Raw genomic sequence first — 27,556 nt, forward strand, 5'->3', positions numbered from 1 at the left:
TTTCCCTGGCACCGGCAGTTCCCGCCGATCCTTCGATCAACCCACACGACGCGTGTCGTACCGTGACGTGTTCCGTCGTGGCGTGCGTAACATTACGTCTACATACCTTCAGCCCTCTCATCCCTTTTTTCTAAACACCTATACAAAAATCCCCTCCTCCCTCACCTTGAAAATCCTTTTTTAGTATGGTGCATTTTGAGAAAATTTACGTGATCCAACTAACGAGGGATGATGACGTATATTGATTTGTGTAAGTGTGCTCGATTATTCGTGATATTGGCTACGAGACGTGGAACTGATTGAACAGTTCCCTTTCGCTTCACTATTTATGTCCCGTACTTCGGAGGAAATTCCAATTCCTCTTCTGTGATACAATAAGATACTTGTAAATCACTGGGGAGGCTTAGGATAACAGCGGACATTTTAATAGGACAGATTTGCCAGAATATCTATTGGATCTTGTATTCTCAAGTCGTAGAGAGAATTATACTCGTTCCAATGACCATTATAAATAAATGACAGTAATGTTTCATGAATTTTTCTTTTAATCACCTTTTAACGGGGCGATTTTTACTCTGCAGGTATTAAATTCGTTATGTAGCGCGAAGGTGTATCGTTGATAAATTGTTGGCATTTTCGCATTAAATTTCACGTAATATTTTCATGTCCATTAGAAAAGCTCTTGACAATTCGTATCGATATAAAAATCCTCCCCCCCCCCCCCCCCACCCTCCAAACACTCCCCTTTCCCTTGAATCACGTTTTCTCTTTCGCTCTAACATCTTAATAAAGACCGAACAGCGCTATAACTGAAACTTATGGTCTCGATATTGTCTAAATGAAAAAGAAAACTATGTCGAAAAACCATTAAGGATAACTAGAATTTCAGCAAGAGGATTTAATAAAAGTTTAATAACGCACGAGAGCGCGATGCTATAGGAAACGTCAAGAAATGATAATTTCGGTATTTGGAAAAAATATTTATTCGTCGAGACGTAAATGTGAAGAGAGTGGAAAACTGAAGGAAAAGCAATAATTTGACATTTTTCGAGCGAGGGAATGTCGAATGTGCAAGAAAGTTCGAAGAAACTAGAGTCGTGTAAATTCCAAGAAAAATCTGTAATATAGAAAACAATTGATTGGTTGAAGAAGATCGAGTGACAGTAGTGTAAAAGGACAAGTTGAAGGGGAAATTGATCATTCTTAAGCGAGGGAATATATCGTATGGAGTGTAAGCAGAGAAGAAGCAATTATTGATACTTTGAAAAGCTTAAATTTCGAATATCTCGGAGAACATATTTCAATGTCAAGCAGGTGGATATCTGCAAGCGGGACACTTTTGTGGATTTAAGAAGAGAATCGGATGTACCGAGCTCACTCGAGCATAATCACATATATGTACTCCAAACGTATATATACTACATACATCACACTGTTTGAATTCCTACACGAAATTGTGGAGAAATTCCGTTACACGCTTTGTTCTATATCTTTATAAAGCACTCGGACCAGAAATTTTTCTCCAATCTCGCCTATAAATTCGAAATGCGCTGCGGTAACGTACCTACCACCATAAATTATTGGAGAAACCTGAATCAACGTACACCATTTTATCTCATTACAAAAGCCACACAGGCAATTACTTTCTCCCCTCCGTTGATAGGATGAAAAAAGAGCATTTTTTTTATTAAAAAGGGAGGCACAGGAGTGGTGGATATTTGCATAAGAATGTTCTTAAATTTTTCTACTCATGATGGAAGAAACTGAGACGTATCGGTAAAATGTGCTTTTTTGGTTGACGATTGTTGTGTATAACTTGTTGCTCATTGGCGTGGCATGGAGTGGAGTGGCGTGGCGTGGCGTGGCGTGGTGTTGGAAAACGCTAGAAATTTGTCTACCAACGTTTGTGCTCGGGTACTGTCGTGGGCGTGGACCCTGTCCTTTCCGTCCAACGGTAAATCGACTATTTTCAACTTCCCTGAAAAACCGACCAATACACGCTCCATCCTTCTACAGTCCCTTATTGTGCCGTGCTGTACTGTGCTATGCTGTGAAGCGAAGTGAAGCGAAGGAATTCACCCTATTCCTCGCTCTCTTGAAGAACTATCGACTAAACGACCTTTTTTATCATTTTACCTTGTAAAATTTTCCTCGACTTTTCTGTGCTTAATTTACTGTCCGCCGCTCGTCGCATTAAACTCCATTTTTACTACTTGTCTTATTTCGTAAAAATTGTACTTTCGCTCACACCTTTCACGATAATTCCGCTCCATTGGAAAAATAATTGTTCATCCAATAGAAGAAACGTGTTTCAAGTTTCAATATTTCTTCAATGTACCAAGGTTGGGAAGAGAATTTGATGGACAAACGCACGGAGTTTAGCTCGTGGAAGCGAAGAATAGCTGAACTGGCCGGTTCTCTGGTGGATTCCGGCATTAGGGTGTGGGCCGGCGGCTTTTTCTACTCGCAAAATCGACAGAGACGACGATTTGTAGGTCGTGGGAAAGATATATAGCGGCGTGCGCCAAGGTTTTATAGGATTTTCTTTTCTACTCGGCCTGCCTTTCTCGTTACTCGAAGCTTAGGGAGCTCCAGAACAAACATTCTTTCGCGTTGTCCTTTCTCTCTTCCCTTTTTCACCCAGCCACGCTCTCTTTTTCCTCGTCCCACGATTTGCCCACGAAATCCAGCGTCTAGACTCCCAGCCAGTCTCAACTTCCGAATAAAGATTAGGATCGCGGCAAAAAGTCACGCGATTCATTGTAAAAGATTTAATTTCAATCGAGGCACGAACAGAGTCAGCTTTACGCCTATGATCGGTCTAAAGTTTTCGCGGAAAAAAAAAGATTCAACCTCAATCCACAAAATTTGTTCCCAGCGTCACGTTACGCCATTGAACTGATCCCGCGATAATACATAAATAACGATCAATTTCACAGATCGAATTAATTCACTAAATATTAGTCAGATGCTATTTCGCAAAATCCACCATGATTTACGGCAACTTTGATCCATTTTCGACACAGAATGATTCTATTAATTCCATTATAATTACAATAATTGTATTTCAGTTTCAAACTGATATTCTCGGAATTACTGACCGGAGTGCAAAGCAAAATTTTCCACGGGTATACTTTGAGCGTGGAAATACTTTTTGTTTTATTGTTATCGAAGCGTCGAGTGTATACAATTATTGTCTCAATATTAAGTGTTTGGAAATAGGAGGGGAGGGAGATTTCCGGCTTTGGCTCAGTGAATTTCTCAGTGTGATTTGTTTTTTTTTTGGTGCACGGAGAGTTATGCGTGTGCATAAAATCAGTCGTTGCGGAAGCTGCAAGATCGAGAGAGATTCTCGAACGTCACTGTAGGTTGGGAGTGTCGAACATGGAAAAAGCATGGGATGAAGAGCTCAGTAAAGATAAAAACTTCTATCGGAACGGGTTACGGAGTTGGCTGAAATTGCTCTTACCTCCCCCATCCCTCCCCCATATCTAGTTCTGCCTCCACCGTGTCCTCTGTTCTACGACAGCTTTGCAAGAAGCAAGCACAGACAGCCGCACACACAACTCTGCAAGAGTTGCACGTCTCGCATTAAGATGAGCCGGTTGATCTGAATCTCGCGGATAATATCCTGGTCTCCAAGTTTCTTCTCTTCAAGGCCACATTCATGTATTCCTTGGTGTCTTAATAGTGACGAACGATCCCGAAGGAGCGCTCCTTCGACCGAGTAATCTCTTTAAATCTTGGAAGTTCTGGCCTGACGAAAACTCCGGACCAAGGTCGTTCTTCATAAGTGATGACAAGTATATTGAAGCATCCTAATGCGCAATCATTATTGATGATCCATGTGAAGAGACTGGCCAGATTGAATTAGATCCGGTGGGAATCCCCATTTGACTTTCAGAGTTAATGGCTCTAATCTGAAAGTTTCATTAACCAAGGTCATTTCTATTTCTTGACGGTAGTCGGTATAGTGTCTTCGCTGGGTGCTTTATAAGTAATGGCAAAGTATACTTTCGTCTGGCCGAACGACCCCTCATGCATAAATGCATTGCAAGCCCGGCGTATGACTTTGCGATGACTTTGATGAGAAGCAAAAATACATCGGTGCATGAAACGTAAAGAATAGAATTCTCTTGAAAATATATAGCAACGACAGGCATTGGTTGGATCCTTCAGGAGTTACAGATGGAAAATTAAATCCGGATATAAGATGAAATCTTTTGTTTTCCCCATTCCTCTTCAACTACTCTCCTCATTGGTTTTCCGCTAGTCACGGAAAGATTCTTGACCACTCTTCGCGTGAAACATCGTCCACCAGATACAGATACATTTGCTTGAAGAATCTATTTGTTGAAACTCGTTATACGATCGAGTACTGGATATCTTGATGTTTTGCTAATCGGGTCAGATGTAAGAGTCTGGCTACGCAAAAAGTCTCTGGAAAATTTATTCGATTTAATCGTTGTTTGCGCGATATATTTTTTCCGTAAGAATAAAGAGCGAGCATTTTTGTCTATCTCGTTAAGGTCCCTATTCTGTAAAAGGCTTTCCAATGCGAGAGCGTCGAGTGAGAATCCCTCTGGATTTCCGAGACGATAAAAACTCGGTGATAAAACGTGCCACAGACGAGTTATATTCCCTTGCTTGGATAAATTCACTACTTGAACAATCGTGTGAGGAAAAAATTGATTTCCTAACTATTTCTTCTGTTCTCTTATTTTGTAAAATCTGTCATAAACTACGACTATTCACCGATGCTACTGTCCTTGACAGCAGTATTTCTTCCTAATCTTTTAGCCTGTGTAAAGGAGGAAACTGTGGTAATCTTGTTTACGATTCTTCGGGAAGAATCAGCTGGTACAATTGGATGAAAAGCAACTTGCTCCATTTCCGAAGTAAAGGTAGAGGGACGGAAGGATGGAAACAAATTATCGGTATAATTGAACGTGAAAAGGTTGGATTGATACTTTTATGGAATACGTAGATGGATGAGTAATGGAAACGTTTACGTATATACGTACGAACGTTTATTTTTCATGAATGAAGAGAGGAAGAGGAAGAGGAAGAGAAAGAGAGAGAGAGAGAGAGTGAGAGGGGGGGGGCAGGAGGAACGAAGAGAAAAAACTTTATCACATTGCGCCGATCTTCAGATATAACAATGCGAGCGTGGAGAAAGGAGTTGAAAGGATCTTGGGAAGGAGAGAAAAGCTGCCGCCTCGGGAGAGAAATATTCTCCCACGTAGTTACATTTCTATTTGCTCCCTTTTAAAATCATGCGACAAAAAGGACTTGGTAGCATTGTCAATACAGATGGGCTCGAATGGATGGGCTTTGAATACTTCTATCCTGTGTATTGCATTGTGGTTGATGGCTCGCTCCGTTGCAATCGATACCAGTAGCTCGATATATTTGGACCTTTCATCTCTCCAAATTCCTGGCGAAACGCTTAATAAACAACCACCGCTTATCATTATTATGAATTTATTGCGAACGCCCATCAGCCAATTCATGCAATTTATCCGAACTATAGATATGTACGAGCGAACAAAGAATAACGATTAGCTAATCATGATTGAGGTTACCAAATTAACGCGATCGTGTTACGAATTATTCAAGGATTAAGCCAGCTCTGTGCGAGGTTATTCGATTTTCTGAATTTAACGAAGAAAAGAGGAAGTGGGAAGGAAGTGCGAGGAAGGATAAGTCCTGGCCGATGAGGAACGCATTTTTCTTTGCCCCTATAAGAAGTTAAGCTGATCCGACATATCGCGGCCATTTTCAGTTGCTTACAGCACGAGAGGGTCCAGATAAGAGCTTCCGTCCATCTCTCGGCTTACCGATGCAGGCCGTCACCATTTTGGAAGGAAAATGTCGAAAAGGGTCGAGAGGATAACGGCTGACGTACAAACAGGTGTCAGCTTGAGATTGTCATCTTCCACACCTTCCCAATTTCATATAGCTGTCTTCGATCAGGCTCGTGCGTCAGTGATTCTTTTTTTCCACCCTCCTCTTTACAGATCTCACATCCCCAATCTCAACACGTGTAAATTCGATAGTCATCAAGCATCAAAATTACCATCATTTTTCTCCGAAAGTCAGTGGAAGGGGACACCCCCCGGCTTTTCAGCGGGGTCGCGCGTGAAGGCATTTCGGCAAATCCTATTTCAAGTTCTGGGAAATATGGGAGCGAATGATTAAATATTTCGCAATCCCGTTGGAAATTAGGGAAAGCTTTTTCATTCATGGAAAACTGACGCGCTCGGGCGAAAAACTGTTTTTCACAATCAGAGTAGGAAGCCGCGATAAATTAGCTGCGAGAAAGCGAGCGAGTTGTGTCAGCGGCTTTTTGCTTTATCTCGAGACCCCTTTCTTCCTCAGCTAAGAGAGCTTCATGAATTTAGCAATTAAGCTTCTCTTACTTCGCTCTCTTTACGGACGCTATGAGAATTTTCCTCTTCTTAAACGTATTTCCACCCTCATTCCTTCATCCCTTAGCCTTCAACGCTACGCGACAAAACTATTAAAACTTTATCAAAACCAACAAGAGGATCGAAATATGAGCGGATCTCTACTCTCCCTCTCTTTTTTCTTTTTCTCTCTTTCAATGTACATTATATATATAGTAGGTATCCATCTATCTGTCTATCTATACGCGCACATCCCCTGAGAAAATTCAAGTATACTCCTATTCGTCTGTTATACGATACTTCCGGTTCTTTCACTGAGATCTCCAGCAACTCCCGACTAGAGAATCCTTCCGATAAATTCTGCCTGATCTTCATTTTAGCCGCAGTAAAAACTTTCCTTACGATCGTAGATTTCTTTTTCCAATTAATAAGTCGCGCTTGCAGCTGCGACAGCGTTCCTTTTGCTCGCCTCGTTAGTTTTCGGCGCGCCGGTTTCTTTAACCGGAAAAACATCGCTGCTCGAATCCTCCGGAAATGGAATCTTGTTCCAATAGAAAATGTATAGTATCGATGCGCTTAATTGCGTTCCGGATTCCGTCCATTTCAATTTTCACGATTCCTTGAGCCAGCCACATTAGAAATAATGAAATTCTCTCATTAACCTACATAATAGAGAAATTTCTATGAATTTTCGTTAAACGATTTAATACTTGGATAGAAATTTGATAAGGAGAAAAAGGCACAAGGGAATTCAATTTACGTTAAAATGATTAAACAACGGGAATATGAAAGAAGGAGAATAATAAATAGAAGAACAGCAGTCGAATATTTTATAAATCATATTGAAAAATTTAATTAAACCATCGAGTTTCGTCGTTGGAATAGAAAAGAATATTTAATTTCTCTCGTGCATAATTATTATTTTTTGGAGTGCAACTATAGGATACTGTGATTTATCTCCGTTCGATTGATTTGCGAGGATACTTTAAAGCCTGGATTGAAAATTTACAGGCGATGTATATAATTCAAACTATTTTGTTCCTCGCATCTCACTTACGTGGCACGTACGTTTGCTTTAAGCAAGATTGCAGCCAATTTTCGTCCAGCTTCGACGACCATTCGTTTCTTTCTCACTGGTTTGCGAATTGCAGGGTCCTGGCCATGAATGAAAAATTCGACCCCAGGCTCAAGGAATTCCACTGAAAATCACAGTCGACTCGCGTGCCACCATAAATTAGCTCTCTGAGCGGCTCAGCTTCAACCCATTTCTAATGCCAGTTTCTCTTAAAGTTACCACGAATTTACCAATTAAGCTTTCCTCGAAACTTGACTCCTCGTGCTACCCAAATCTCTCTATAGAGTCTCATTAATTATGATTAGACAAACGAATAATTGCATACTTTTTTAATAAAATATCCGATATCAATTTTAATTGGTATAATGAAATAAGCTATGTTTTAGACGGATTTAATATAAAATTTCACTGGCTGTTTTGATATAATTTAGTAAATCTCCAAGTAATGCGAGATTAGACTGACGTGCTACCAAAAAATAACAAGTTGAAGGTTTCTGGTTGTGAGGTAAGTTGGCTTCTCTAAGATCCTGTATATAGTCACGGTCGAATTAACCAATTAGGAAGTCTTTACTGGTAAATCTTTCAGTCTCTTCCTTTTCCATTATTTAACTAACCAGTTTGCTCCTCTTTCGAGCTTTATTTTCTTCACAAATTTGCTTGTAACCACTTTCCTCACTTCCCCATGCCCTATCCCCTCTCTCATTTCATCAAACTTTCTCACTCTGCCTTTGTGTAGAGACGTATCCTATTACGATCATTTCCCTCGTAATTCAGTGATTTTGTCCTTATTGCTAAAAAAGCGTTCCGTCATAAGTGTCATTAATTTGAAGCCATTGAAACGTCTTTGCTAGGTGTCTGAAACGATAGCAAAAATATTTTGAAGGATATTATTCCATTTCCTGCACAGATCAAGAGCTATTCCAACAATTAGCACAAAGCTTGTTCTGGATTTCTACTCTCTATTCATGGATAGCAGTGATCATTACAAAACTCTCACTTATCCTTTAAACAATTAGCCATAGTAAGAGAGAAGCTAGATAATTAAAGAGGTTCCTTTATTTCCATATTACATTAATCTTTTTTGCTAGGAATTTAAATTTCTCGCTTTATCTGCAAAGAATCTACACGAATGTGAATGAAAGAACGAGGTATTTCAAGAGATGAAGCTATTTCGAGATTATGGAGTCTACTTAATTCAATAGACTACGGCTATTATTAATTCACGGAAGTCCCCATTTATATACATATAAATATATTTTCTTATATTTATATGAAGTCACGTATTTGTATAACTTTTATACAAATAAATAATTCGAGAGCAGAAAACTTTGTCTTAGTAAGCGGAATTTGAATTCCATCGCGAGATTCGCTTTGGGTTATAAAGTGAATGGGCGAAGAGGCCTTTGTTGAGCCTCCAATAACGCTCCCGTCTGGATATTAACAGGGAAAGGTAGTGCAACCGCATTAAAATATGGTAATACTATTTGTGGTGCTTCGAAATTTCATTAAAACATCATCGTATAGGTTAGTTATTTCGGAAGTTTCGTTTAATCGATTTTTATTTCTGATTGGGATACGAGCAATACTTTACTTTTGAAAGCAGATAAGGAATTGAGAGGGGCGGGGGGGGGGGGGAGGTATTTAAACCATATACAACGTTTAATAGATTAACGCTGTAAGTGAAAAAAGAGAGTTTTGAATCACAGGAGGAGTGGATGGATATTATAGGTGCGCGTGCATATATATAGGTAGATGTTTATAGATGATATATATATATATATATATATAGAGAAAGTACTTGAGGGGCAATAGCAGAGAGTAATTTTAGAGTTAAGAGAGCCGTTTTGCTTTCGGAAAAGCGGCGAGTTGCGGATGAGCGCAAAGTTATCGATCGGTCAGTAATTGGACATTCGTTAGGAATAAATGGCCGCTAATGGGATTTCCGGCAGGTATCGTGCCGATAATGCACGCCACTCCAAGTCGCGCTTGATCGCGATTAAGACATTACAGGCCGGCCCCAGTTCTCCCCCCTCCCCCTCCCCCGTTGCCTCCACCACCTCCGATACGGATGTGCCGATTTAATTGATTATCCAACCTGACTGAGAGGCCTCCATCAAACACTCTGCTTAGAAACAACCCGGGAACCTAATTGTATCAAAGCAGTTAGCGAGTTTACTTAAAAAAGAAAAGAGCAACTCGTTTGAAACATACAGGCTGATTATTAATTAGCCCAAAGCGATTAGCAAAGTCGCCATTTTAACGAAGAGTTACTCACTACAAACGCGACCAACACGCGCATAAACATTAATTGACTACGAATAATTACACGCTTTTCGTTAATAAATCCTCTAATCATTCGTTTGATTAATGAATATGCTAAAAGTAAATTTTTATCGAGCTCCCAAAGTTTCTCAGATTAATTATTGCTCTCTGTTTTCTTATTTTGCCTAAACGATGAAATAGTAATTGCAGTGCTTGAACACACTGTCAAGTAATCGTAATAAATTAGGCGAAATGCTTGGAAAAATAGTTGGCCTGCAAATATATATGTATACTCTCTGAACTGCTTTAGTAATTAAGTTTATTTTTAATTAACGCTTTACGCACTCTGATGCCCTGATGGGATCGATTTATGTTCGCTCGTTTTAGGTGGGAATCAAAAAATTCACGATCGAGATTAAATTTATTAATGGGATTTTCCTATAGCTGCATAATTTCTCGGCAAGGCCGTTCGCGCAGAACGCATCGAAGTAGATGTCATAAATATCTGATCAGACGAGTCGCTATAAACTTCGCAAATACGAAATTATCGATTTGCTATGGCTACATGATATTTCAATGATTATACTATTTACCAATGACTGAAAAGAATTGAATCAGATATGATGGATTTGGTTTTTATCGTTCGAGATAAAGCAGATATTGGTGTTAACAGAGATGGGATTTTGACGGGATAATTTTGCAGAGGTAGGCAGTTTATAATTGTGAGAAGCGAGGAGGAGTCACGGTAGAACGTTTCGTTGGGAACGTCGAGACGATGAAACACGCGGTTGGTTGACGTTTAATCGTAGTCGTCATCGTTGAACAGAAATATTAGCCGACATACGTTCCTGCACAAATACGTTTGTATTTGTGCCTATGTATGTGTGAGAGAATGGCTCACTACAATGGAATCATCGGCTTGAAATCACGCTACCATTTGTCGCTCAAGCAGAAACCACTATTCCCATTCGGTACGTATGTATTTCAAAGTTTAATGGAAATTAATATAGTACAATTTTTTTCCCTTTTCACTCTTATCCCCCCTCCAATATGAATTGAAAAACGCGCACTCTTGACATTCGTTTATGAATTTTTACGAAACATTTGGAGTCCAATGGAAATTATTAGCTCCATGTTACATTTTTTAAACCCTACCCACAATAATCCCTGAATTTTTTGAGAATAACAACGCGAGCACGATGCGTGACAATTCGTGTGTCAATTTTTATGTCACGACTGGCGGTGTACACGCGGACATTACTACTAGTATTGCTTTTGCCAGCTACCGCAATCGCAACATTTTGTATGCAACTGAAAAGTACTATTTTCGTTTGTGAATTTTTACGAGGTGGTTAGTATTATTTGCACATGATTATAGCCTCATTTGTTCGTTGGCGAATATGCGGGAGCAAAAAATCGCATTTTTGTCGAATTTTCTGCATAAATAAAGATCTCTCGTGCAATTTTGCTTGTTAATTTCACATAGAACGCGTGAAACAGTCAGAGAGTCATGGAGAAATTATAGATCCAACTTTTTTTTCATTCGCGATCCTCCATTAAACTTCAACCGGTGAAATTGCTCGATTTTTGTGCAAGGAAGAAGCGGTGGTTTGTTTTTTTCTTTTTTACCTTTTTTCCCTTTTGAAATGAATGGCACTATTTTTCCAGATAAGGGTAAATAATAAGGAGAATTTTTTCTCTCTGTTTGCTTCTCCCTCTCTGAGTGGGAAACCTCTATTTTACTTACTTCGATTAAAAACATTAAACGGCCAGTAGATGAACGTACCACTCGATCGAAAATTGAGATTACGTTGGAGAATAAAACGGGTTGAAAATAAGAATGTTCTTCGAAGAAAAGCTGAGTTCCGGTATTGGGAAAAGATGTATATGGTGCATGAAATATAAAAAGCGCAGATATAAATCTGAGCTTGGAGATGGAAATTTCGGTCGGAAAGAATGAGGGATGAAGATGGTAGAAACGTGTATGGAGAATCGAGGGTGGGATTCGAAAAATATTGCAATGTAGTGGGGGAGATAATTAGATTTGGTAATGGGAAATGAAGGTATGAGATATGACGTTGGCGCAACTGCAGTTGGCAATTAACCGACCGAGCGAGACTAATCGAGTTTCATGGGGCACTTAATACTTCAAAATGGCCGAACAATAGAAGTCGCGGGTGCGAATGATAAACTGGGGGCTGCTGGGGGCTCTCTCCTTGTCCACGCTGAAGAAGCGTCGCACGTTTCGCATCGCGAAAGCAACGGAAGAGCTTTCGCGAAAGGGGATGGGGAGGGGGGGGGAGGCGTTTTAACGTTGTTTCACGCCATGACGACCAAATCTTTTGTACTTTTCGCACGCTTCAGATCCTGCGAGATGGCCCGTACGTGACCAATGGCCGACATCCACCATTAATCGAATATTCCGCGCGCTTACCGCGATTGGAAGCACGCCCTGATTCCTCGTACACCTCCATTCCATTTTTAAACATCGCATTTTATACTCCACTATCACCGTGTAAACCGGCCTTTGTAAATAAATGAGTCTGAAAGATAATATTCACACTGCAACGTGTGACCTCTTTCATCAACTCCATCATTGGGGCGCGTAACGACCGTGATAAAAATTTAGAGCGAAAAGTTACAAAAGTCACCAAATTGTCCGAAAATGCTAAAGTAGGTACATAAAGTAGGGGAATAGTACTTGCGAATAGACGGAAGATCGAGAAGAGGCTAGAGGCTTTATTTTGTATGGCAAATTTCGCAAGACAATAGATCTAGCCGTGGAAGGCTGAAATAAACTTGTAGAAAATTCGGGAACGATTCTGGAGATCGTCTAGATCGAATGCTTGACGTGTGGTTCCGGGATAAGAGGCGTAAATAAAATTTCTGGCGAATTTTCAGGAGACAATTCTTTGGTAGAAGCGAGATCAAAATTCTACGGGACAACGGTATATGAAGACTGGATCGAGATTTTCTGGTTGGGGAAACAATTCCGTCGAAAAGGGTTGAAATTACGAATGTGGCTGGTATATGGGAAAATTCGCCCAGCTGCAGCATGGGTAAAATTTCAAATTAAAATTTAAAAAAAGATTCAAATATTTAAAGAGTTCTTTCTGTAATAAAAGAGACATTATAAAAGTCGGAAAATAATATTTCTGCGCGCGTTACGAAAGTTGCAGTGATTATCCAGCGTATCTTTACGACACATTATGGTGGAGTGGTCGAATAATTTTTCAGGAAAGATAAAAGAATTAGTATTCGATATTATAGCGGACGTTTCTTTATTGTTATAAATGCAAAAGAAATTGCACTTGCAAAATAATATAACGTTTATGCTGATCTCGCGCAGCTTGTCCCGATTTTCCTGTCTCTTTTAGTTTTATAATGAATTTTTCGCAGAGTAACGCGTATCTAACGCCAAGTACAATGCTAGCGCGCGTTACGCGTGTATTATACTCGAATTTCTGTTTTTCGTTTATCTATTTTCACAGGGTATACAGCACCGTCTGCCGCCACATTGTACGTCTAATGCGCTTTTTAAATGCAACTCTGCCGAGATTATGATTGTAACAAAAGAGCTAACAGAATACTCATAGTAACGTAATTAAAAAAGATATCCGACGCTAATATATACTACACATATAGCCAGCACGATTACTTTTAATAACGTGTTTTTTTATAACACGTGTAAGCGAGTTGCTGAAAAAGATATTAAAAGAAACCCATTTATTTATTAATATGTTAGCGACTTCACGCGACACTCATCGATTCTCTTTAATTTTTAACAGCTTACTATGCAACTCCGACAGTCCCCAAAAATGGTAAAGGGTTGTAAGTGGCGAGATGCTTTTTTCAGTGATAATCGACAAGGGAAGCTTTACGCCGATATCGATATTGCGTTATTCATAAGGCAGATACCCGGCATATTTTCAACATTGAAATATCGTAAGGATTTTTCATTTATGAATATTAAAGTTTAAATTCCCAATCTTACTTTCATATGTAGTATCTAAAAAGGCTTCGCGTTCGAATACTTTCAGCACACAATACTATATACTATCGATGCAACGCGGTAAGAATTTATTTAATAAATACCATGCGGTGGCTTATATTCAGGGCGAAGTATTTAACGCGTTTCGCGATGATAGACGCTCTACCCATTCGCTTACGAATGAATATTCAACGTTTTCTCCATTCTTCCTGTTATAGACCTTCCTTTTTTACCGCGAATCAAACAGAGCTCCCAGCTTTTTCCTATCTTTTTTTTCTCCAGTAACTTACATGGGATTTTTAAAAATAATCCAATCCCGCGTGATAAAAGTTCAGGATTGCCAACGATCGTACAATTGATAGGGAGATCTACTTGATCAAGGATTTAAACGGAGGTAGAATTGGCTCGCGCTGGAGAGACTTTGGTGTGTATTTGTGCTTCGAGGGTGTACACAGTGGAAGCGTTTGTCTTTCCGTTGAAGAGAAAGAAAGAGGATGCAGCATCCAGTCATTAAAATCAAAAGTTCGTTAGGGCTGTGGCGTTTCTTTTGAAATTGGAGAATAACTTTTCAGAAAGTTTTCAGAATTTGCCGACTTGGGCGAAACTTGGCCAACTTCAGTCATTGGAGGCTTCTAGCAGCTTCCGTCGAACGCTGACAATTGTCCGTTCGCGAACGGATGAAAAAACTTGATCCCTTTGAATAATTTTAACTATCGCCAGCGTCACCTGCGCCTGCCGCCAATTACGCTTTTTCTTCCTGAAAAGTGCCGAATGCTTTTATTGTGAAATTGCTTGTAAAATTTCGAAATCACTCCTATATCTGTAGCAACATAAATTTCTTTCGAAGAATTGTCGTTTAGCTAATATTTAATAGGTTTTGATCCTAACAAGATTATACAGACTGAGGTTGTATAAAAATGAAGGTAAGCTGTCAAGCTCTCGATCCCGATCTCTCGAATTGATTTGAGTGGCGAGTTTGGCACGTAGAGCGGCAGTCGGGTCACGCGATTGGCAAGTTTGTTTGAAAGGGTTAACTTGTCAAGTGAGGTTAAGGCTGAAGAGTAGACGAATGTGTGGCTGTTGGCAATTTTGGTTCCGGGGAATCTCTCGTATATCTAGCCGTCCATCTCGCTTTGCAAATTCAACGTGCTCCGGTACTCGAGTACGCTCGTTTTTACGTCGTTCGCCGAGTGCTGCGACTTGCGAATAGTAGTTTTATCTACCTCCTTTCCAAGGAACAGATGATAAATGCACCGATGACAAGGAGCGTGGCGTACGAGTTGACAACGTTTCTCTCTCGCATTTTACATCAGATCGATTTTCCTGCTGCTGCGAATTGCTCCACGCCTAACATAACTCGCCTTTAACTACCACTCATGATGGATGAACTGCGCAACTTTTACACGTTGCTCAAAGTTTCACATCGTATCACTATGGCCTTGTCCACCTGGAACTTTGCTAAAGCACTGCTAAACCACTAAGAATTATTATCGTTAATATAGACGAATGAGAAACGTAAAATTTAGAATTATGATCCAAGGATAGAATCTTTATGCATTATTTATGAAGCGATATTTGATTAAAATATATATATAGTTTTCTTAAATTGAATAATTCCTTAGAATATAATAATAATTATTATCCTTTATGGTAGCATGCATAATAAGCACTTTGTTCGATTTTATTCGTATCCATTGTTTGATTTTATCGAAAAGAAATTGAGAAAGTGCACTCCGATTCTTTATTTACTTTTATTTTGGCGCTCTCTTCTATTTTCGCATTCTTCGCCAGTTTATGACGAACTTGAAAAACTTACGGCACTTTTAGAGCTTTCGTCATTCTGTTAGCGTGTTCGCAAACTCCACTGGAATAATGTCTGTCTACGGCTATATGGGACGAATTCTGCAAATGTATCAGTGCCCTATAGAGGCGAAAACTTCTACTACCGATAGGAGATTATATGGATCTCTGATTTCTACAGTAAGCCGTAAATAACATTTGCTATCGCGTCGCACACAAGAGAGAAAAATCACGGACGAAATATTATGTTAAATTACGCCGCAAGAATCTTGCGAAAAATCTGCTTTCTTCTTAGCGTTCGAAGGCCAAACTATAAAATTATATATTCTTAAGCAATATCTACATGAAAATTTAGCATACAGAATCAAGAACGAAATGTAACTAAAAAAAGTCTCCCTCGATGGGAGAAATGAAAATTTCAGCCAACTGGAAAATTGGTTTATTTCAATATGTATAGCTAAAGTACACATGAACTCATGTGGATAAAGAATTAATTCTTTTGGCAAATGTGACTCGATTAATATTGCTGTATAAGCCAGTCAGTTTTAGTTTTCGATGAACAGAGCGGATTTCCATGTTCGTGCAAATTAATCCTGTAAACCCAATAGGTCTCGTCCAGCTAAAATTTCCGGATGAAATTTACTATAGTTACACGAACTATTTCAACTCTTTGCAGTGTTAATATAATCGCATCAGAAACTAGAAGTAGCATCCTTTACTTCGCCACTGAGAAGTCACGAACGTAAAAATAGCGAAATATTATTCCTGTCCTAAAGAAGGAGCAGAGTGAAGTACTGCAAGTGGATAGAGTCAGGTTTCTCGCGAAACCGTGAAATTGCATAATGAGACGGATATGTATCTGATGCAACGGAAAAATTTGAAAGGATCTGCTTCAAGGACAATGAAATACAAGTATGGGAACGTACCTCTGCTAGGAAACTTTTCCAACTGCTCCATTTAACAAGTGTATAACGATGTTTTCAATTTTTCGCATTACTTCTTTTCCTTGTAGTTCTTGCAAGAACTTTCGCCTTTTTTAGTTCTAAATTAATAATTGTGAGATATGATTATGATAGTTTAATTTGTGATAGCGTTATGAAGCTGTACGAGGATGAAATTACGTTTGCGTTGTTTCGAGTCAGTTTCGATGCTATACCGATAGAAGTAAAGTGTTCCCTTGGCAGTTTTCGTTACGATTCCGCTACATTTACGTTTTGCCCCTCCCCTGCGCTACGATTCTGGTTCCCTTTTGGTTTCTCGTACAGCGACAGCCAGAATAAATGGATGTAATTTTGTGCAAGTGACAAGCAGCCAACGTTCGCTTTATTTACGTGTCGAGACCCCAGTTAACGATCGTTGGAATGAGACTGGGGAGAAGGCATTCGTTGTCTCGTTTTCCTTTTTTATTCTTATTCGCCATCAACCCCTCTCCCCTCTTGTCCTTCATTATCTACATTTTTAAATAATAACACGGACGTCATCAAGCCTGTTTCAGTTGTGCTTGCTATACTTTTTGTTTTACGCAGGTTCCACCCACTTCGCATCTATTTTCAGTCTCGGTATGCTAACCTAATTATTCAGCCCAGTGCAATATCCAGTAAATTTTACTATAACACATTTAGTATACACTGATAGGACATAGTAATTTTACCAGTTATCACAACTCACAGCTCCTCCCTTTATGCCTTATCCCATCGGAAGTCCAATATTAACAGATGCAACTATCTTTTGTTTCGAGCTCTAAAATAAATTGAGAAGATAGATAATAGTTCGATTGAAAAATTAAAATAATTAATTCGCAATGGAATAAACTTATTCGTCCAGCTGTTAAATCTGGCTGAATCTAACTTCATTAAAAAATACTCCGCGCACGCTGTTCTTGCAGTGCTCCCTTTGTTGTCATTTTTCTTTTCGCCATTCCTTTATTTTGTCCATTGCGAGCTAAAAATTACTTGTACTTTTTACCGTTTCCTCTCGGATAGGATCATTAAATGGCCGCAATTATTTTCAAAGCTTGACTTGCTAAAAGTAATGTGGTGTTTACTAAATCGAGTAATATATCTCATTGTATGTTTGCTAACCTCAGCTTTTTTTTCGTACTTCTTATACTTTATGTACTTTGTCAAATTAGGTTGATTTTTTGTTAATGGATAAAATGACTCTGAGAGAAAGGGAATGAAACAGATGTACTGTAGGACGATCCATCAGAAAGTGTCAATAGCATGAAACAGAGAGAAAAAATAATATTTATTCTTTTTCACTGTGTACTTTAATTGTTGATCCGTGTGCACAGTCTGACGGTAGAAATTGGAATTTCATGCACAGATACGGAAGGTCAGGGACTAAGGGACTGCGATATCGGAAAACGATAATGCTAAATCAAAGGAAACTTACAAGAAAATGGCATGTTAACTAAAAAAGGAAGGATATAAGAATAGTGGCTCACCAGTAGTACACAATCTTTACGATTTATTTCACCTCGATGAAACAGTACAAGGGTATTATAATCAATGCTTTTTTAAATGTTAATTCACACACCAAATGTAGAACACACATACAGTGCTGCAGATAGGAGAAATTAGGTGAGTTTTTACGCTGATTCAAGCATTCGGGGCTGAATAAAATAGGAATGACTTACAAGTAGTTGGGAATTCACTTTTGCTCGTCAAAACTAATCTCTGCAAGATGTACAAGGAGAGCAGTTTTAATTTTTAATTTGGCGAGTGGAACGCCAGCATCGCCAGCAATTTCCACGGCAAAGTTTAAAAAATACTTGAAAGCGTAATGGGATAAGAAGGAATTTCATAGTAACTACCTTGCGCGAATAACATTGGCCAGATATATACGAGCAATAAACATAATTTCACGGTGCAAAGGAATTCGCTATGTTTTCTTGACAAAAGGAAACCGCGGTGCGAAAGAAAATTAAAGCGTGTAAGGGATAAATAAAAAAAGTGACAAAAGCTATGGCGGAAGTGGGTGAGGCATCTGTGGTATAGAGAGGATAGGGAGGAGTAATAGGGAACTGGAAATTTTGGCAATAGCGAATGATCAAATCCGGCCACAGGAGCAGATTCGGTGGGAAATTTTTGGCGAATTGCATGGCAGTAGCGTCTTTGATGCTCCTTATCGAAAGGTGTAAATGACCTTCGTAAATGCTTCCCGAGCCATCGAGGAAAAACAAATTGATATTGGAAAGCCATTAGCTCGCTTAGCTCCCTCTTCCACCAGTCGATCTGGGAATTTAGATCGCATCTACCCCAGTCTTAATCGACACTCGAGCTCCTTTGGTCAGAAATAAATTTGACGAATCACCGTTTTACTTGTTTCTTTCCGAAGGCGAACGCTCCTAGTATCGCGAATAACAAAATCTTAATCTTATGATAAGAAAATACGTTCCTTCCGCGTGAAATAGTAACGATGAAATCTCGATTTAAAGTTTCCTCGGATTACAAGATTTCTTAAAATTATTTCAATGTCCTTTAACGTCCTTTTTCATTCCGTACACGACTCTGCCATCCGGAACGAACTCGACTTTTACAATACTGCCTGGTAACATTATTATTGTTATAGCGTGACACGACAGAATTAGAAAACTGGTCATATAACAGAAAAGTTTCTTCATTGCTGTAAGTTCTGACTCGAAGTTCTCAAGCAAGAAACCCTGTACAATTTTACCTGGATATCCTTTTATTACAATTATCCTACATTCGACCATTTTGCTTCCAACTAGCCGAGTAATACGCTGTTATAAGTATTTTCCGATTTCGAGATATCACGTGTAAAGCCCAGAAGTAGCATTCGCAATAAATAAATGTCTTATAAAGGTATAAATGATGATAGAAAAATATATTGGACCGGACAGTTTTGTAATGCGACTTGCAGAGTGGACGATGAACGTCCAGCAATCATTAACTATATATAGTATAGCTCACCGAAATATCTTTGGGCAACTTGGGTTTCAATAAAAAGTTTATTAGGTTGAAGTGTATGTATAGAAGTCACGAAGTTGTTCGTGGCTTGATAGAGGAAGCCCGTTGGTTCTTAGAAGCCGAAGGATTGCTGGAGGATTGCCAGAACCAACAAGTGTTTCTCTACTGAACAAAGCTCACAGAATGCCCTGCAGGCCGCTAGACGAACCGCTATAAAAATTTATACAAGGGGAACGTTCAGGTTGGCCAATCAGCCTTCACCAGTCATCCCCACTGGCTAAATACTCTGCCACACCCCGCCGATCGCAGCCAATTCACCAAAATCACCCGAAACCTTCCTGTACTATTATTTTTATCTTTTTCCCTTGCCAATTTTTCCCTTACACGTGTTGCCAAAGTCCTTGGATCCTTCTGAAATTTTAATACGCTAGTCTACAGTTCAAGACACGAAAAGGTATATATCATAACGCGAAGTAGCACCTGAATTTGAAGGAAAAAATTTTCATCACTTTTTTATGGGACAAGTTCTTCCAGTTTTTATTTTTGGCTCAAGATAAGAACGACGCCCCAACGATAGCAATAATTATTCTACTAACTTTATATTTCACAAATGTCAACTTTTTAATGCTCCCTTTACATTGGGCCAAAACTTAAATCGTACACGAATATACATATACATAAAATACAAGTTGCGTCATTTAAAACTTCCCAAAAGATAGATACAAGGAGACGTTTATGTCTGTAACTGTAAGAGATATTAAATTTTTACACAGGACCTTTACGAAACCATTTACTATTTGAATTCGAATATAGGTCTTGTGCAAAATTTAAATTTAATATCTCGACTAGTTACAGAATTAGAGGTTTTCCTACAGCATGCTTTGGGACGTTTTGTAAGTAGTAGAATCTATATACACATATATATATACGTGTACTCCAGACATTTTGTTTTACGTGCGATTTGTTAACGATGAGGAGGTAATTTTCCATGGTATATGTAGTTGAAAGATTGATGAGAGATGGTATAGTAAAGTAGGATGAGATTGGTGGGGTTATTATTCGATGCATTGACAATGAGAAAATTGCTGGTTCATCGTTGACGATGAATGCTCCCTATCGAGTACCCTGGCTCGTTTGCGTTAGAATTTGCTCGCAAGAATCACCGGGAATTCTCGGCCTCGAGGGTTCGTAATTACCCCGCGGCAGTCCCAGATTACTCTGATGAATTTTCGTTCCTTTTCTTCACCCTCCTCCCCCCTCTCCCACCGATTTCCTGCATTCATATCCATATGTTGATTAGTCCGAAGTTTACACGAGTAAAAGAAACTTTTTACATATCGAACAATGAAAATTGGACTAGTTGAAAAGTTGTATGGTAGAAAATCCAAGATTCTCGTTTGGTTTCCATCCATCAATAATCAAGTGGACTTCGCTTCCGGTTTCACGGAATTATATTCCTTTGCAAGCTGCGCTTTACCAGCAGCTCCACAACTTTCCATCCCTCGCGGAGGAGGAACAAACCCTAGCTTTACACGGTAGCGTCGCTGTTCCTGAAACTTGGAAATAATTAATGTGCCTCGAAGAAAAGCACGGAGACTTTGATCGAACGAGCAGCTACACGGCATTCGACATTGCGTTACTCCGAGAATTCTAATCCCCCTGAGATCCATGCCTCCAACACTTTTCTGCAACTTTCTCCTCCTTCCATTTTCAATCTTGTTCTTTAATGGTCGACTTCTCTACTAATTAAAATTAATTTCTCTCCAATAACTTGGCGATGCCTTTTTTCCTTGCCGTATACTAGAAAATTTATTCCTCCGGGCGTGAGAAACTCGGTGGAATTTTCTATGGTTGCTGTCGCATGAAAATTATAACGTAAAGAAAGAGCGATGCTTCGATGGAGAGAGAGAGAGAGGGAGAGAGATAGAGAGGCTCGTTACTTTCATGACGAAACTCTATTACATCGAAGGCTAATATCCGTTTTACGGGACGCTTATATTACCGGTTCGTGGTTGTTCGGTTCCCGAACAAACAATCGGGAACGTCGTCGGGAGTAAAGTTACGAGGATTGGCGAGACTGGGATATTTCGTGGAATGTAACGGCAGAGCGTCGCGACGCTAACCGTTCTCGCGAAGATTGAAGATAGAACGTTACGCCAATATAAATGCAAATTCCGAGCGTGGAGGCGGCCTTCTTGAAACAAACTCGTCTGGCTGATGCACTGGGAGGAAAGTAGGAGAGTCCTGCGGGAGGCAGAGTTAATTAAACGCGGTCGACTACTTTGGCAAAAGATCACTGCGTGTGTAGATTAAAGTCCTTTGCGAATTTTCATGCCCGCCGCGGGATCCTACCAGGTGCCATCGCCACTGCCGCTCCACCACCGCCGCTTGCATTCTAATATCCTTCTCTTCCCTTAATTAAATTGCACTGAATTCAATGTTTTATTTAGCCCAACTACCACTTATTTTACAAATTAATAATTCCTTTTAATTTCGACCGATTTACCATGTCTATTTCTACGCCACTGCAGGATTAAAATACCTTTCTGGATTATCCTACCAATTACTATTCACACTCTTAATGAATTATCCTTTAGCTCTGTGAATTGTTATCTCTCTCTCTCTCTCTCTCTCTCTTCTGCTCACTCACTTATCACTGTTCCATTTTTTTTACCTTGTATATACGCGATGAATCGATCTATCGATTCTTACCAATTATTAGTATTATTTTAACGAAGCATCCTTAAGCTTCCAGTCCTGATGCTTATTTCGTCTCGTTGTTTTTCAGGATTTTTCAATTATTTCCAAACAATTATCTCTTCGCTCGACCAATATCCTCCTAGTTACAGAGAGATCACTCCCGTATAATATCATTTTTCTGGATTTATACAATAATCGAGAGAAACATTGATTCGATAGGATCAATTGCTTTTAGCTAATGGATCACAACGATATCTTCTCTATCTCTCTACTCCATCGTTGATCCGATTGACGTATTAAAGAAAGTTTGAAAGACATAGAAAAGCAATCTGTAATGAGTTCTGGACAGCTCCTCGATCCATTCCAAATGACTTTAGCCGAGTATTTTCCAATGAAGTAAGTGTCGCGAACTGACAATTATTTCTAACCGATCACTCTCGATTCAGTGATCTCGCGTGTACCGATAAGGCTAATCTCGCCAGACTGCATTCAGGAATTTCCAGCTGCTCGCGTCATTCACACTCGAAAGAATTCGATACCGACGTGCACTCCGATAGACATTTGTTTCCTTTTTCAAACGAATCGCCCTCAGCTTGATCGCTTAACGCTTCATTTTTACCCATTAAACGATTAAACCACACACCGCGTGGCCGGCAACACGCCAGAGCTAATAAACGTTATCCATGAATGCTTCGTGATCGTATCGACAGCGACGCGAAAATTCTGCTACAGTTAAAAATTGCCATGCTTCGAATAAACGCGCAAAGTTTTCTACGCGTATTACGCACGGCCGTAGTGAAATTATGGAGAATATATGAATAAAAATCAACTGTATAAAAATTGTGTAATTCAGTAAATACTATATAGATATATAATAGAAATTAAAAATTACGATTTACGTTACAGGCTATTAGCGGGGATAATATCGATGGCCGAGGCTGAAGAGGAAAGGTGAAAGGATTGGCTGGAGGGTTGGCTGATTGAAAGCGGAAGGAAGTCTCGAGCAAGATGGACGAGATTTTTCCGTTATTGACGAAGTGGAAGATTCAATGGCGGACGATGGACTTTCCATGGCGCATGGGTCGGGAAATTTGAAGCGAACGAATTGTCAGGATGAGGATTATGCAGAGCCGAAGAAGGTGATGATTGGTTGAAGAGTCGCGCAAGCTGAAGGACCGGCAAGATGGAGGAACGCGTCGGCGTCCCCGGAAATGCCTCAGCGGAGAATCCATTTTTAACGGATGCCTCCGTCATCTTAACGGCCGTCGTCCTTGGCCTTCTTATTCTAATCACAGTTATAGGTAAATCCCTCTATCGCTATCACGTTTGATCGATTTTATTTGCATCCAGTAGAATCTCCTATAATATACCCTCATAAACCAATTCCTTTAATTGAAAATTAATTCCGCACACTCTTGCCTCTTAATTGGAGGCAAATTTTTCATTTGTCTATTCGCGCGACGCACACTCGGATTATAATTGTTTGCTCTTACCAAGGTAGTCCAGGGTTTTAATTGCAAATTTTCCCAATCGTGTCTGGAAAATTAATGAATCCCTCGTGATAAGATGCGCTATTATGTGGATCGCAGCAAATAATTACCGTCTTTTTACAGAGTCCGGTGAGAAAGATTTATCTGAGATACGGAGTGGCGCGCGCACGCGGTACGATAGTGATTAAAATTTAATTAAAATTCCAATCTTGATCCGTTTCCTGCTGGGTGACGGTCTCCTGATCCGAGTTGGCTCCCATGTACTTTGGAAAATATTTCGATGGCCAGTGAGCTTCCAGTAAACTTATCAATGCCTTACCGCCGTTCGAATATTGGAAGCTTTTCCTTTTGCCAGCCGGTACCGCGAAAGTTCATTAAAATGCATGACACGACAGCCACCAGATGTTTTGCGTATAATCAAACGGGCCAAAGTGATAACGCCCAGCATTTCATCAGACACGTATACATATAACAATAATATCTCAATGCAATTGTCGAAACCCACGGAAAAGTGAATAAACTTTTATCAAGAAGGAAGTAAATAAAATTTTACAAAATTATATTATTTCTTAATAATATGTACCTATTTAAGTTATTATCCTTGAACCATATACGCGTTATACGTATATTACACAAAGGATATTTTAATCGTAAAAGATGTCCGAAATACCGATTAAAAAACTTATTCGAACTACACAGAACTGAATATTAATCGCTGTTTTCATTATTTATGGAAAACCGTTAAAGTCAAAGAGCTATACGAGTTTCCCGCATTCGGTTATATCGTGATTCAATACTAAGCCTTATCTTGGCAAGTTCAATTACTCAAATCCACGAACCAATCGTCATTGAACAATAGTTTCCTTTAACCGCGTGGGTACACAAAGGGTTGATCAAAATTCATAGGACAGAGGGGTTAAACACTCGTCGCAGTTTGGTTGAGCCTGGAAAGCCAGGGAAACGTATGTCTTTGTGATTTGGCGAATTCTGCGTATTTGCATTAAAAGGGGTGTGAACGACATCTGTATACGTTCGAAGAAGAGAGGGAAAATGTGTGGCTGTGTGTGTATACATGTGTAAATGCTACAGAGGAGGTGTGTCTATAGATCAGTTTGGCAGAGTTGGTAAACTTTGAAGAGGGTTGTTTATTGTGACGTTGCGCGAATTGTATGTATTACAGATGGTGAGGAGGGAGAGAGAGAGAGGGGGGGGGGGGGTTATATATACATATACATATAGAGAAAAGCGTCCATTAATCGCAGCTTGAAATCACGTGGCTTTCAGATCTCGCGATGCTCCTTAGGGCAACGAAACGTCAACAGAGTCATTGCTGCGGGCCTATATAATACCCGGTCTTCGCTACACCAACAGCGGTGATCAATTTCACACTGACACATTTTGGCTACGCGCAATCCATCAAGCAACGCGACACCCTGCATAAAATCGTACCTCTATGCGAAACACTCTTGTGTACTATCCATGGTACCTTAAGAGCCGATCATTCCCGCAACTTGGCCAGCCTGGATTAACGACGTTAAACCGACCAAGAGCTCCTAGCCGAAACCCTCTCGTTAAATGTGAGAGACCCTAGATAACGCCTCATTCTTAATGGTTGCAAAAAATCTCAAGGTCATTTATCGTAGCATTCGAGCAGACCGATAAACTCGATATTTCGACACTTTGGCGTAATTCCTGAGGATAGATCTTGGTGGTAGCTATATATATATATATATATATATATAGGAATTCGTTGAATATACGACGGAGTTTATTTCCAACATGTCGACCGACACTGGAAAGGGATCAGGGCTATTCCGGATCTACGTGGTAACTCCAAACTGTTTACAGCCATGGTTAATGACTATAGGGCCAATCTAGTTTTCCCCGGCTAAGGTTAATTGACGAAGTTTGGATAAATAACGGCTCGGTAATTGTAACTGTATATACGTAATGCGATTTCGATAATAGCGCTTTTATACTAAAACACGTGCAAAAATCGAGCGATCGTCTTAATAAGCGTTCAGTGCAATCAAATTGGAGCAGCGATATTAACGATAGAGCTGCGAGGCGTATATGCTGTTGCTTGAGTTATTGTCAATGAAATTGACAATGAATTATGTGGAAAAGTCAAATCGGGTGATTGAGATTGACGAATGAGGCTGACTGGAGGGAGTGAGAGGGGGAAAATAGATCTCGTTGGAGGTAGATAGATAGGGATAGGCTCTTTATGAAGAGTCCCTTGAGAAGGAAAAAAAATTACGGTGGTGAAGATGAGGTGAACTCCGAACGAGGATGGCAATCCTGGGTCAGTCCGAGTGTTTCGGTTGAACGAGACTACTAATACTATCGAAGGCTTAATCGATTCCTATCAGAGAGCGTGTCGAGCAGGTCAACGCTTCTCTCGTTCGCTTAATTGACTGCAACCTGCTGGACGTCGAAAGAAGATAAGGTAGTGTCGCCCTTTGAATGTTCGTTCAACAAATGGCTGATATAAGCTCCATATTGATGCATCGTAAACCTTTTGTAGTCTGGTTCCATAATTGCGTCATTTTCTACGAGCATACCCGGTGTCCCAATATCAATTATCCAGTATATCCTATTAAAAATCACAGGTAATTAAGTATTATCGTCAAATGTTTTCCTGTAATTGATATTTTTTTCGTGTAAAAATTCTAGCGCAGAATAATTTTTCCTCTTATTTTATAATTTGTATAACGATACATCATATTATCAATATACATAACTTTTGAAGGAAAACAAAAATTCGCGATAAAACGCTACCCTCCTTGAATATATTTAGTCGAGAAAGATGTTTTCCCCAATTTCGTCGCGCAAGATATTGCAAAGCTTCTTATACTGCTTTTCCATAAATAAGTCTTTTTTCTCAAGGGGTGTATGGGAGAGTTGAAAAGTTACGTTTTTTATCAATACTGCTTTACTCTCGTTGGGGTGAATATTTGAAAAAAAAAATGTCTCTTTATACTTATTTTTCATCATACGTCGTAAAGCTTTGTACTCCATAAACGCGTTTGTTTATTCGTCGCTGAGCGAAGGGTGTTTGGAATTTGATAATGTTCGTGTGTCATCTTCTACGGGATCTCCACGAAGTAACTACGTTGCGTAATGCGAGAAATTCTCCGGGGAACCTCAATGGCAAGGTTCTTCCTGCCATTTTCTGATTTCAGGCATTTTCACCTAGGGGAGCCTCCCAGCTTTCCCAAGGACAGAATAAATAAGCAGGAAACATCAAAAAATTTTTAAAGCTACCCTCTCTTATCATACGCTATTACATGTAGACGTTATTTATCGACAATGTTCGTTCCGAACGCTCGAGTGCGTTTGTAAGCCACATGGGAAAGCAGAGAAAAATTGCTTCTGTGATTTACAAGCAAACTATGCCTGATCACGAGGTAAATTTGTAAAAAAAAAAATGTCAATGATATTACTTCACCGTGTCCCTCGCATCATTAAAGCTTCTGCTCATTTATTAATCTATTTAATTAACTGTTTTCAATGTTACGCAATGTATGCCTGATTCCTTTTTCAACGCAGTCAATGTATTTACAATATAGATTAGAGAGAGCGAATTTCTTGTATCATTTCGAAATACCGATCAATCATCGAAGCTTCTACCTGATATATCAGGTTAATTGTTTCAAGAAATTCACATTGCCTTTGGATTAAACTGTAATTTTTCACGGCAAATGAACTGGAGGTCCGACGATGCTGGAGAAAAATCAATTATCCCACAACTTCCTACAACGTGATTAATCTTTTCGGTGACATTCAAGTATAAAGGGAAAAACGATCATTTCGCTTTGGCCACGGATGATTCTTTCATCGATTGACCCCAAGGAATTAGTGGATTGCCGGGAGCGTTTAGTCTGGTTGGACAC

The 27,556-nt window shown here is 39.6% G+C and overlaps 1 protein-coding gene across 3 annotated transcripts in view; it reads left to right on the plus strand.

Moving 5' to 3' along the window:
- The window catches only part of LOC136776287 (5-hydroxytryptamine receptor-like), a 57,835-nt gene continuing 30,279 nt past the window's right edge, over nucleotides 1–27,556 (plus strand). For all 3 annotated transcript variants that reach the window (XR_010823047.1, XR_010823046.1, XM_066731709.1), the window contains exons 1-2: nucleotides 1–250; nucleotides 23,077–23,471. Coding sequence is in view for 1 of the 3 variants with exons in the window: in XM_066731709.1 (XP_066587806.1) it covers nucleotides 23,354–23,471 (118 nt within the window). In the remaining 2 variants the exon portion in view is untranslated. The remainder of the gene's footprint in view (nucleotides 251–23,076; nucleotides 23,472–27,556) is intronic.

Source organism: Prorops nasuta, unplaced genomic scaffold (assembly GCF_024137725.1).
Source record: "Prorops nasuta isolate Cenicafe-Biocafe unplaced genomic scaffold, Cenicafe_Pnas_1.2 PNAS00009, whole genome shotgun sequence".
NCBI classification, from domain to species: Eukaryota; Metazoa; Arthropoda; class Insecta; order Hymenoptera; family Bethylidae; genus Prorops; species Prorops nasuta.